The sequence below is a fragment of the Lucilia sericata genome, unplaced genomic scaffold, assembly GCF_015586225.1.
Source record: "Lucilia sericata isolate MDLA Ls3-8-SP2 unplaced genomic scaffold, ASM1558622v1 Contig000100F_arrow, whole genome shotgun sequence".
In the NCBI taxonomy this organism is placed as follows: domain Eukaryota; kingdom Metazoa; phylum Arthropoda; class Insecta; order Diptera; family Calliphoridae; genus Lucilia; species Lucilia sericata.
Window position 1 is genome coordinate 397,137 of NW_023994132.1, and position 11,492 is coordinate 408,628.

Genomic DNA, 11,492 nt, shown 5'->3' on the forward strand with positions numbered 1-11,492 from the left:
CTCCGTATTTAAGTTATAAGTTTATTTCCTGTTATATTTTTGAAAAAAAAAAAAAAAAAAAAACAATTTAATGCAATTATTGGTTACCCTAAAACTTTTCAATATATACGAATATATTCTTTGCATATTTCCTTTAGGGGATGGCAAAAATGTTGATAAAAGTGATATTGAAACGGAAAATAAAATATTCAAACTTCAAAATTAAGGCAGTTTTTAACATACATTTTTGTAAAAATTTTAGATTAATATATTCAAAATTCTTATGGCAGATTCGTCAGTTTATATAGAAAAACCGCAACCGGAATGGGGTGTTAAGCTATCAAAATGTAAGTTAGGATCTAATTTTTTAATGGACCTCCTTTTTATAATAAAGCACACGAAATAGTTATATTTATACCTCAACGAGTAATACTGGCTCTTATGGGATTCTTTGCCGTAGTAAATGCCTACACAATGCGAATTTGTTTATCCATGGTTATTCCAGCTTTGGTTTTACCCCGAAATTATAGCGATGAAAAGGTTTCTGAAGCTCATTGTCCTGTGTCGGAGGATCTTTTTGAAGATGACGAAAATGTAAGAGATTATACAAATTTTATATAAAAAATGAACCTCAGTATTTTCAAATGAAATTACTTTTGCAGCCTCTTTCCGGAACTTATGACTGGTCTCAGCCAATGCAGGGATTTATTTTAAGTTCCTTTTATATTGGCTATCTGATCACCCATGTGCCCGGAGGTGAGCTGGCAAAAAAATTCGGTGCCAAGTGGGTTTTAAGTTTGGGTATTCTATTCACTGCCATTTGCACTCTATTAACACCTTTAGCTATTGAATATACAGGTCATGTTGGTTTAATTGTTATGCGTATTCTAATGGGATTGGGAGAGGGAACAACATTTCCGACCTTAAGTGCTTTAATAGCTCATTGGGTGCCAAAAAATGAAAGAGGAGCTATTGGCTCTTTAATTTTAGGTGCTGGACCTATGGGTACAATTATCGGAAATCTATTGCCAGGATTTCTTTTGGCCAGAAGTGGTTGGCCTGTGGTATTTTATATCTTTGGCATTTTAGCTGTGTTGTGGTTTATATTCTTTGTAAGAAAAATATCAAGTTAAAAATTGTTCATTAATTAATAAATTGTCAAACTTTATCTAGACCTTATTTTGCTTTAGTGATCCGGCGTCACATCCCTTTATAAAGCCCAGTGAAAAGGAATATTTAATACAAGAATTAGGATCTATTACACGCAGAAGAGATCTAGGTGCAACGCCCTGGAAAGAAATTTTCCTCAGCATGCCAATGTATGCCCTGCTAGTTGCTCAAGTCGGTCACGATTGGGCATTTTATATACTCGTTACAGATTTGCCAAAATACCTAAATGATGTCATGCAAATACCCATCAAGAAGAATGCCATTTACTCTTCATTGCCTTTCGCTATAATGTGGATTGTTTCGATAATTGCAGGAATTTTAGCAGACTTTTTAATAAAATATGAAGTTTTATCTTTAACGGCCGTAAGAAAACTTATGACCCTCATCGCAGCCTTTGGTCCTACACTATTCGCAATTCTAGCTTCATATGCCGGTTGTAATGAGATGGAAGTTATAACATATTTTTGCTTGTGTTTAGGTATAATGGGTTTCTATTTTGGAGGTGGCAGGTTAACTCCAAATGACCTGAGCCCAAACTATGCTGGGACGCTAATGGCTATAACGAATGGTTTCGGATCATTTGCAGGAATTTTAGCGCCATATTCTGTAGGTTTAATGACACCAAATGTAAGTGTATAATCGAATAGATATAATTGCGAAGAATAAGTTTTATGAAGTGAATTTTTTCAGACAACTATACAGGAGTGGCGACTTGTTTTTTGGGTTGCCGGTTTTATACTTTCAGCATCTGCTGTATTTTATTGTGTATGGGTAACTGGTGACACTCAGTCATGGAATGAACCTAGTCCAAAAAAGGATGTGGAAAAAGAATAATTTTGAAATTACGTTTAGAATTTTGTAGTTATGAATAAATATAGTATTATGGTTATTAAAAATCATTGAGATAATGTAGGTATCGTGGTAAATCTAAAATACATAATTACACATTTTTGAATATATTAAGAAAGATCCTAAAATATTTTGGGTTTTCTGATTACTTTACAAAAAATCCTAAAATGATTCTAAGTACTACATATTTTGCTTCCAAAAAGATAAAAACAAACTCTAAAAAATAGAAATATAAACAAATAAATGAATACTATTTTAGTAATATAATAATAATTATCTTTTTATTACTAATTTGAATTATTTGGTTATTTTGGTCTAATTTGTTTAACAATATTTTTTTATTTCATTTTTAGATATTTTGTTGCATATTTTACAGAACGTAAATAGTTAAAAACGAAATATCAAATAAAAATATTAAAAATTGGCGGGTTATATGTTTGTTTAAAGAAAAGGGGGAGTCGTATTAATGGAAATAAAAACGTAAGTTTCCAAATTTAGTTGTAGAATCCAAAAATTTAAGGAAAAGAAAAATCATTAAAAAATACAATAAAATGCAATGCATAATGAATCACTGTAAATTTATTTGATGTTAAAAAACTATTTTTACATTTCTCTCAAAAATAAAATAGTAAAAATAGTCTGAAACTTTTGATCATATGTAGCACAAGTGCTGCCGTTTAATTTTTGTTACAAAAGTTCAATACTTTTTAATTACTGTTACATATTGATAAATTTAAATGTATTTATTTTTTAGGAGAAATTTCTCTTGAATTTCAAGTTCCTTGTTCGCGTTAAATGTATAAGTTAAAATGGCTGTGGTGTATGTTGGTTGTATTCAATTTATATTATAATAAACTAAAAGCATGGTTTGATAAAAATGTTTTATCAATTATTAAAAAAAAAGATAAAAGAAAGTATAAGAAATAACAAATATTTAGTTACATAATAATAGTTGTAGTATAATAGTATAAAGTTAACTTAGATTTTTCAATTGGCTGCTTGTGGTGGCATAATACCCGCTTGCGCCAAAGCCGATATCGTTGACATATCAATACCCAATTTACGTGTAACATTAATTTGTGCCACGGCAGCATTACGCAAGGCATATAAATGACACATTTCAGCTTGACTCTTTGCCAATTTAATGGCCTTTTCAAACAGTTCCACCGCTCTATCCAAGTTTGCACGTTGCACTTCGATTGTCCCCAATGTTTCATAGGCCAACTCACATTTATCGTCGACTTCAATTGATTTCTGCATTAGGCCCACAGCCTTCTCAATATCACCCACCCACTGTAGAGTCATAATGCCGCGATGTACCAAAAGTGACGCATTTTCAGGTGCCATTTTAATGGCTTTTTCATAAAATTGATCAGCCTGTTGGAATTGCTGTTGATCACTCAAAACTTGAGCCATTAAACTATAGCATTCCACACAGTCTGGGAATTTTTCAACAGCATTTTTAAATTCGTTCATCACCATCATAAGACGCATTTGATCCTGCGACAATAATGCCAAACGATATTCTGCATAACATTTCTGTACAAAGGCCATGGCATTATGAGGAGCTAATTTTACAGCTTTCTCGAATTCCTGCAAAGCTTCGGGCAGCTGATCGAGTAAGATGTAGATTTGAGCTCTTTGATGATAAAGATCAGGATTTTCGGGTTCAAGTTTTTGGGCTTGAGCAAAGTCATCGAGACCTAAGTCTTTTTGTTCCAATTGTATGAAGTACGAAGCACGTCTTATTAAGGCATAACATTTATGTTTGGTGTCAGCATTATCTGGAACAGTGGTAATATAAAAATAATTGTTTTTATTTATAAACTATTTTTAAATTAATGTAATCCGTTTTAGAATAACGTTATAAATTCCCCAGAGATCCATATAATGTCAATAGAACTTTTTTACTTTTCTCTAGAGCTTTTTTTAAGCTCTCTGGCCGATTTATAATGTAAATTTTCTTTAAATTTTGATAAAAAACTAATTTAATTTTTATAATAATAATTTACACTTAACAATGTGCATGGTAATGAGGTTCTAGATGAACTAGCTGGATTAGATTCGAACCTTTATATAGATGACAGGGAAAGGATGGTAAGTAAAACCACCGATTTGTCACTGTTATAGGTTGATATTCGAAAAAATCCTTGACATTATAAATTAATCCTGGAATAGTAAATTAGATTGCAAAATATCAAAAGACCTATAGCCAACACTTGATATGATCTTCGAGAGGATGTTCACCTTCTTATGGTGCATAATCCTTCTTAACCTAAACCTTCCGCAGCTTTTGTACTACAACTTCTGTTTGCATAGGTTTTTAATGTAGTACGTTTAAAAGTTCTATGGTATCATGGAATACTACAAAAGCAAAAATTAATCAATTCTTCTTCCGTATGCAAATTTTAATACTAAATTTAGGGTTTTTGTAACGTTTCTTTCGATCTCTATGAGATTTAATTTAGATAATAAAAATTAATTTTTTCCCTTACCGTTATTTATAACAGCATCCAAATCCTGTTTGGCTTCATTGAATGAACCAGATAACAAATGGAAAGTGCCTCTCAATAAAAGAGCTTCCGTCTTATATTGTGATTCCGATTCAGAAGATTCAATCTCTTCTGTGCATGCTGCTATAATTTCATCATACTTTTGCTCATCCAATGCCTGCTTGGCACGAGCAAAACCATGTAATTTTTCTTGTGTTGTCACTGACTCTGGCAGGCGCATGTTTTGCAAAGGATCCGCCACAAAGGAACGCAAATAAGTAGTGATAAAACTTCTTGAGGGCAAAAGTGGCAATTTGTCTTTCATGCCCTTTTCAGCATCCTCGCGACCAGTCTGTTTCAAAATACGATCTGCATACATGATGGTATTGTTATTTTGGAACATTTCTAAAATGCAAGTCGCTGTTACATCATCCAAACATTCGGACATTTCATTGGTTGCTTCAAAAGCCTTGGCGCGTCTGAAATATGCTTTTGCATAGCGGGGATTACATTCCAAAGATTTAGTGCAATCTTCCTTCACTTTGGGCCATTTACGTAACATTTCATATGAAGCTGCTCTATTCTGATAGAAAATGGCCAAGTCTGTTTTGTTTTCTTTGGGGCACTTGTCAATGGCCTTGTCGTAGAAATTAATAGCTTCATCAAATTTGCCATTGCGATAACAAATATTACCCTCATTCTTAAACATTGTAGCTTCTTTAAGAGGAGACAATTTTTCGTTTTCCAATTCAACAGTCTTTTTCTTTTTTTCCAATTCCTTATCTTCGCTGGTGTCGTCAATCGATAGTGACTGTTTGTTGGCGTCCAATTGTTTGGATTTTGAAGATTTTTTCCTTTTATCACCGCCCTCTGCTTCTGTTGTGGTGTTCATCTTTTTGTACACATAAACACCCATGCCAATGGCCAAAGGTGTTCCCACTAACAAGGCCAATTGCCATTTTGTCAATTTTACTGAACCAAATTTATATGTTGCTGACATCTTTGCTCTTTAACGTTTCTGTTTCAGTTCTAAACTTAGAAAACAATTTATAATTAATTTTCACACAATCTTCTTAAAATTATCAATTCTTCATAACAAAAAAAATCGATTTTTTATCACTTTTTGGTTCGCGTGAAAAAATCTTTCTGCAGCCGTCTGTCTGTCTTTACTTACTAACCTTTTTATGGCTGCCTTTTGTCCAGTCTTGTATGCGAAATATTGCTTAAATTTTTATCTCAAACAAAAATGTATAAATAATTCGTTGTGTAGTTTTTAACTATCTTCAATTTCTAATTCACCAAAATATTAAATTTATGTAATTTAATGTAGAAAATTAAAAATTGTTCTAAGAATTTTTTCCTCCGCAACACGAAGAGAGGAACACACACACAAAAAATATTAAGGGAATATAAAAAATGGCATGTGAATATTTTGACATTTTGAGAGTACAGTGTTGCCGTATGAAGAAAATAAAAAACGCTAAAAAATAAGTTAGATTTAAGAAAAGTAATTTATTAACAAATTATAATAGAAATAAATAACATTTAGTAATTATTATACAAAATGGCTGAAATCAAGACCATATTATCCTAAAAATTCTTTAAATTATGTGTTGGATACGTAAATAATGCCCTCCTTGCATTTATTTTTTGATTTGTTTTAAATAGATTTGGGTAAACTATGTCATATAACAACATATAAAAATTGTTTTTATGAGACTCTAATATATTACCAATAAATTCCACAAAATCGCTTGAATTGTGTAACACACCCTTATCTGGCAACTTATTTTCTACAAACACTTCCGAAACCGTTTTTTCCACTAAACTGACATCTCAAATATAGGTTGTCAAACGTCGGCAATACAGTTGACCAGAAATTCAGTGAATTTTCTCAGCGACAGTAATTTTTTCTGTGAGAATTTAAGTAAATTAATCGCAAGAAATCCATTAATTAAATTAAGGGAATATTAAGTACAAGTGATTAAACAGAAAATTAACAAAATAATGGCTCCAAAAGCAGGAAACGTTGCTCTTAAACCCAAAGGCCAAGCCTTCAAAGATAAATCTAAACCAGCCGATGTTCGTCTATCGAATATTCAAGCAGCCAAAGGTTAGAAATAAAAGTGTTTATTGCAAAATATTTTAAACAAAAAGATAAAATTTAACTAAAGATACAACACATTTGTTTGATAAATATAAAGATTAAAGTGACATTTTATGGAAATTGTGTTAGTTTTCCAAGAAAAATGGAGTTTTCCTGAGCAGTTGTTGAAGTGCAATATGAAAAAAACAAAGGCGGCTTCTCTTAGAGGTTTAGCCGGCTGTTGGTTAAAAATGAGTGAAACAGAAGAAGAAAAATGAGTGTCACTCTCGAAAATTCTACATGTGCCTAAAGAAAAAATGACTCATGTGATTAAAAATTAATAAAATGAATGAAAAAATTCGAAAATTTTAAAGAAATTGTTAAAAACAAACAAAATTATTCTAACAACATTAGTGTATAAAAAAGTAGTTTTCCTCAAACAAAAGTATATTCAAACATTATGACGTCATAATTTAGTTAAAGCAGCGACTTCTTTGGTTTTGTAAAAACATCTGTTCAAAAAAATTTTTCTGTTTCCACAATTCCAGCTGTTTCCGATGCCATTCGCACCAGTTTGGGACCCCGCGGCATGGACAAAATGATCCAAGCCGGAAATGGTGAAGTATCCATCACCAATGACGGTGCCACCATTTTGAAACAAATGAATGTTTTACATCCAGCTGCCAAAATGTTGGTCGAACTTAGCCGTGCCCAAGATGTTGAAGCTGGTGACGGTACTACTTCTGTTGTTGTTATTGCTGGCGCTTTGTTGGAGGCTTGTGAAAAACTTTTGCACAAAGGCATCCATCCCACCGCCATTTCCGATTCATTCCAACGTTGCTCAAACAAAGCTATTGAAATCTTGAACGAAATGTCCAAGCCCATTGAATTGAATGATCGTGAAACTTTGATTAAGAGTGCTTCCACTTCCTTGAACTCCAAGGTCGTCTCACAACAGAGCAGCTTATTGGCTCCCATTGCTGTCGATGCTGTCTTGAAAGTCACTGAACCCGGCCGCGAAGGTGCCGTCGATTTGAAGAACATCAAAGTTATTCAGAGTTTAGGCGGTACTGTTGAGGATACTGAATTGATTGATGGTTTGGTATTCACCTCTCGTTCCGCTGGTACTAATGCTCCTAAACGTATTGAAAAGGCCAAAATTGGTTTGATCCAATTCTGTATTTCAGCACCAAAAACTGATGTAAGTTGGAATTATTTTTTTCTTTTATAATACATATTAAACTTGTATTAATTTGTATTTTTAGATGGACCACAGTGTTATTGTTTCAGATTATGCTGCCATGGATCGCGTTTTGAAGGAAGAACGTGCCTACATTCTTAACATTGTTAAGCAAATTAAAAAAGCTGGCTGCAACGTCCTTTTGGTACAAAAATCCATTTTGCGGTAAATTTCTCTACCTTTTTAAAACAAAGTAATGTAATTAATTCATATTATTTACTTTAGTGATGCTGTTTCCGATTTGGCTCAACATTTCTTGGACAAAATCAAGTGCTTGGTTGTCAAGGATGTCGAACGTGAAGACATTGAATTTGTTTGCAAGACTTTGAATTGTCGTCCCATTGCCTCCTTGGATCATTTTGTTGCTGAGAATCTCGTCAATGCCGATTTGGTTGAAGAGGTTGCAAGTGGCACCAACAAATTTGTTAAGATCACTGGCATTCAAAATCCTGGACGCACTGTCTCCATCATTTGCCGTGGTTCTAACAAATTGGTTTTGGAAGAAGCTGCTCGTTCTTTGCACGATGCTTTGTGTGTTGTACGTTGTTTGGTTAAGAAACGTGCCCAAATAGTTGGCGGAGGTGCTCCTGAAATCGAAATGGCTCTACAATTGGCCGCTTATGCTCAAACTGTAGAAGGTGTTGATGCTTATTGTTTCCGTGCTTTTGCCGATGCTTTAGAGGTTATTCCCTCCACTCTGGCTGAAAATGCCGGCTTAAATCCCATTGCCACCGTTACAGAATTGCGCAACCGTCATGCCCAGGGTGAAAAGCACGCTGGTATCAATGTACGCAAAGGTGCCATCACTGATATTTTTGCTGAAAACGTTGTCCAACCCGCATTGGTTAGCATTTCAGCCATTTCCTTGGCTACTGAAACTGTACGTTCGATTTTAAAAATCGACGATATTGTCAACACTATTTCTTAAGTTTTGCCTTTAATAAGGAACTTTTTATATCTACTCCATACTACTACTTATTACTTTAACCAACAAAACTCAACACAAAAATAAATTCATTTCTCTATTTCTAAAAATCATTCACATAATAATTTATCATAAAAATTTTATTTTATTTTTTGTGCTTTAGCAAAATTTGTTTTCTGCTTATTTTTAAAAATTAATATAAAATGTATTCTTTATATGTTAACATTGTATTCTATGGCATATTTCATTGTGCTAAGCCGGGTTATATTGTTAAAAAAACGATGTACATGGCGCATTTAAAACTTGTGTAAAACTAAAATTATAAAATGTTCACTCACCCAAAAAATCTTTGAATAAAATTCACCAACTGATCTGAAAAGAAAAAAAATAATTTAAATTTAATTTTGTATTCTTTTTGATAGGCGAATATTGCGGTTTTATTAAAAACTTCCCAGGAAAAAATTTAAAACTTTTTCACAAAACATTAGTTCTAGAAAGAGTGTAAACAAACGACTGAAAAGCATTAATGGAACTAGTGCTTTCGCCATTACTTCTAGAACTCGTTCTCTGGAACATTATGATTTTAAATTTCTTCTAAGAAGTTTTCAAGGAATCAGTTCTTTGGATTTTTTATACAAATTTTATATACATTTTTTCCCAAAACTCTACAAAAAACAATTTCTATTTTCAACAATTAATTTCAGAATGTAAATTTTTTATAAAATATTTTTTACAAATTCAATTATACTAACTTAGTTTTTTTGGGGGGTTTTGTTAATTTTTTTTTGGTATATGTATGTACATAATTCGACTTACCTTAATATTCTTCCCATTTCTACAGTTCGTTTATATCCCAATCTACACACGATTACACTTTTCAATTATTTAAAATACATGTATTTTTTCGCTTTATTTTAAGTGTTAACAAAAGTTCTTACATACGATTAAAAATACATTTTTAAAGAATCATCTAAATATTAAAAAAGAAATCCAATTAAATCCTAAATAAAGACTACGCTTTTACACCATACGCCTCCGGCATACGTTCAATAGCGTATTTGTGGGCCGCTACATACATAATCGGTACGCCGGGTATTTTACGTATACGATTTTTCAAATCCTTATCATTTGTTGCCACTATATAACATTTGTGCTGCTTAACACGCTCCACGATGCAGTCATCAGCATAGGCGCCCTTATGCAAACAAGGTAAACGTTCAAAGCGTGGATCAGATATAATTCTCAAGGCTAATTTATATTTATTGCCCAGTTTTTCTAATTCAGCACGTACACAATCTGATATGTAGGGTATACATTTGGCATACAGGCAATCCATCATGCCCTGTATGATGTCCAGTTTGTTTTTTATACTGAAATTAATGAAATTTGTATCTAAAACAATGTGATAGGGAGGACCCAGTTGGGTGTTGTATTGGAAGAAGAGCGCGGAACTTTGCTGGGGAGCCTGGTTGACTTTAATTTGGGTGGGATCAATGGGAGCTTTGCGCTTTTTACGCAATTCCTCTTTAATGCGGCTATCGGTAGGTTTTAGCAGTCGTTTCAATTGAGCATTCTTTTGTTTCTTTACCTTTTGTGTTTTCTTTTGTTTGCCCTGTTCGTTGAAAATAAGATTTTTTAGTTGTATTTTTTTACTGGAAGAAATTTATTGAAATATTTACCATTGTTATTTATAATTTGTAAATGATATTACCAAAATTATATTTGTTCAAATTATTTTTTATACAAAAGTGCACGTGTGTATGGTTAAAAAAAAATGACAGTTGTTTGTTGATGTTTTTTTTGAGGAGAAACAAAAACACAAAAAAGAGAGAGAGAATACGAAAAGCGATGCCACATTTTATATGTGGCATCTTGCCATATTTTTAAAGAAAATCGGTAGAATTTTACTAAAAAGCAAATATGGCAATATTAATTATGATGTCCATAAAACAATGCTTTTTTTTATTTTTCATCCTAAAAGAATGCTGCTGTTTGTTATTTGCACAGTGGGTTCGATGCCACCTAAATTAGTAATTCAATCGTGAAGCCGTTATTTTAGTATACATATTTTAATTTTTATTAACAATTTAGTAAAACTGCTTTAAATTGCATCTTTTAACATAAAGATATTCTGATTTTTTTTGATTTTATATGCGTTTGTATGTAATGTTAAGTACACAGAGTTACTACCGTTTTATATATGTATCAGAGTTGGGGGTAGTGCATTAAATATTTAGTGCACTAAGGTTTCCACTAAATCCCACTATAGTGACGAAATTTGGATTTTCCACTATTTTTATCACTATAGTGGTAGTGAAACATATTTTAACTACCATTATAAAAATTAGTGGTAGTGAAACATATTTTAACTACCACTAAAAAAAATAGTGGTAGTGAAAATTTTTCCACTACCACTAACCATTAGTGGTAGTGAAAATTTTGCACTACAATAAAATAGTGCAAATGTTTAACAGTCACTACATGAATGCTTTAATATGCACTAAAATCTCAAAAATAGTGTTTGTAAAAATAATCCAAACAAATTGAAAATACATATGTACATATGTATGTTCAAAATATTTCTATTTTATTATTTTTTATTGTATTAAAGAAAAATCATATACATACATACATACATATTTATGGTTTTTAGAAAATGAATTCGTTCGTAATAAATGAAAGAAAATGTCAAAAATATACGATAGATAAAGTCCTTAAAAAACAACGAAAGTAATACCAAAATACGAAATA

At 32.2% G+C, this 11,492-nt stretch overlaps 4 protein-coding genes across 7 annotated transcripts; 2 read left to right on the plus strand and 2 right to left on the minus strand.

Moving 5' to 3' along the window:
- Nucleotides 1-65: 65 nt before the first annotated feature.
- Nucleotides 66-2,184, plus strand: LOC119600027 (putative inorganic phosphate cotransporter). 3 transcript variants are annotated; one of them, XM_037950027.1, is made up of 6 exons: nucleotides 66-326; nucleotides 386-573; nucleotides 642-735; nucleotides 823-1,091; nucleotides 1,153-1,776; nucleotides 1,840-2,184. In XM_037950027.1, exons 1-6 carry the CDS (start codon nucleotides 263-265, stop codon nucleotides 1,981-1,983), a joined length of 1,383 nt encoding a protein of 460 aa, XP_037805955.1. In that variant the 5' UTR covers nucleotides 66-262; the 3' UTR covers nucleotides 1,984-2,184. The 3 variants fall into 3 exon arrangements, with proteins under 3 accessions (XP_037805955.1, XP_037805953.1, XP_037805954.1); XM_037950025.1 differs by having other exon boundaries at nucleotides 642-1,091; XM_037950026.1 differs by having other exon boundaries at nucleotides 168-326; nucleotides 440-573; nucleotides 642-1,091.
- Nucleotides 2,185-2,540: 356 nt separating this feature from the next.
- On the minus strand, nucleotides 2,541-5,902 carry LOC119600012 (mitochondrial import receptor subunit TOM70). Of its 2 annotated transcripts, none has more exons than XM_037950007.1 (3): nucleotides 5,669-5,902; nucleotides 4,494-5,519; nucleotides 2,541-3,782 (listed from the first exon to the last, which is right to left on the minus strand). In XM_037950007.1, exons 2-3 carry the CDS (start codon nucleotides 5,488-5,490, stop codon nucleotides 2,986-2,988), a joined length of 1,794 nt encoding a protein of 597 aa, XP_037805935.1. In that variant the 5' UTR covers nucleotides 5,491-5,519; nucleotides 5,669-5,902; the 3' UTR covers nucleotides 2,541-2,985. The 2 variants fall into 2 exon arrangements, with proteins under 2 accessions (XP_037805935.1, XP_037805936.1); XM_037950008.1 differs by having other exon boundaries at nucleotides 4,494-5,524; nucleotides 5,669-5,886.
- Nucleotides 5,903-6,311: 409 nt separating this feature from the next.
- Nucleotides 6,312-9,129, plus strand: LOC119600006 (T-complex protein 1 subunit delta). Its single transcript, XM_037950001.1, has 4 exons — nucleotides 6,312-6,603; nucleotides 7,125-7,777; nucleotides 7,842-7,981; nucleotides 8,042-9,129. The coding sequence occupies exons 1-4, from the start codon at nucleotides 6,498-6,500 to the stop codon at nucleotides 8,742-8,744; spliced, it is 1,602 nt and encodes a 533-aa protein (XP_037805929.1). The 5' UTR covers nucleotides 6,312-6,497; the 3' UTR covers nucleotides 8,745-9,129.
- A 486-nt stretch (nucleotides 9,130-9,615) lies between these two features.
- Nucleotides 9,616-10,522, minus strand: LOC119600007 (rRNA-processing protein FCF1 homolog). Its single transcript, XM_037950002.1, has 2 exons — nucleotides 10,421-10,522; nucleotides 9,616-10,353 (listed from the first exon to the last, which is right to left on the minus strand). The coding sequence occupies exons 1-2, from the start codon at nucleotides 10,421-10,423 to the stop codon at nucleotides 9,754-9,756; spliced, it is 603 nt and encodes a 200-aa protein (XP_037805930.1). The 5' UTR covers nucleotides 10,424-10,522; the 3' UTR covers nucleotides 9,616-9,753.
- Between the last annotated feature and the right edge of the window lie 970 nt (nucleotides 10,523-11,492).

Coding starts and splice junctions, on each gene's coding strand:
- LOC119600027 (XM_037950025.1), top strand. CDS start 263: ATGGCAGATTCGTCAGTTTATATAGAAAAACCGCAACCGGAATGGGGT. Junction 327..385: donor GGGTGTTAAGCTATCAAAAT/GTAAGTTAGGAT, acceptor CACACGAAATAG/TTATATTTATACCTCAACGA. Junction 1,092..1,152: donor TGTTGTGGTTTATATTCTTT/GTAAGAAAAATA, acceptor AACTTTATCTAG/ACCTTATTTTGCTTTAGTGA.
- LOC119600012 (XM_037950007.1), bottom strand. CDS start 5,490: ATGTCAGCAACATATAAATTTGGTTCAGTAAAATTGACAAAATGGCAA. Junction 3,783..4,493: donor GGATGCTGTTATAAATAACG/GTAAGGGAAAAA, acceptor CCACTGTTCCAG/ATAATGCTGACACCAAACAT.
- LOC119600006 (XM_037950001.1), top strand. CDS start 6,498: ATGGCTCCAAAAGCAGGAAACGTTGCTCTTAAACCCAAAGGCCAAGCC. Junction 6,604..7,124: donor GAATATTCAAGCAGCCAAAG/GTTAGAAATAAA, acceptor CCACAATTCCAG/CTGTTTCCGATGCCATTCGC. Junction 7,982..8,041: donor GTACAAAAATCCATTTTGCG/GTAAATTTCTCT, acceptor TATTTACTTTAG/TGATGCTGTTTCCGATTTGG.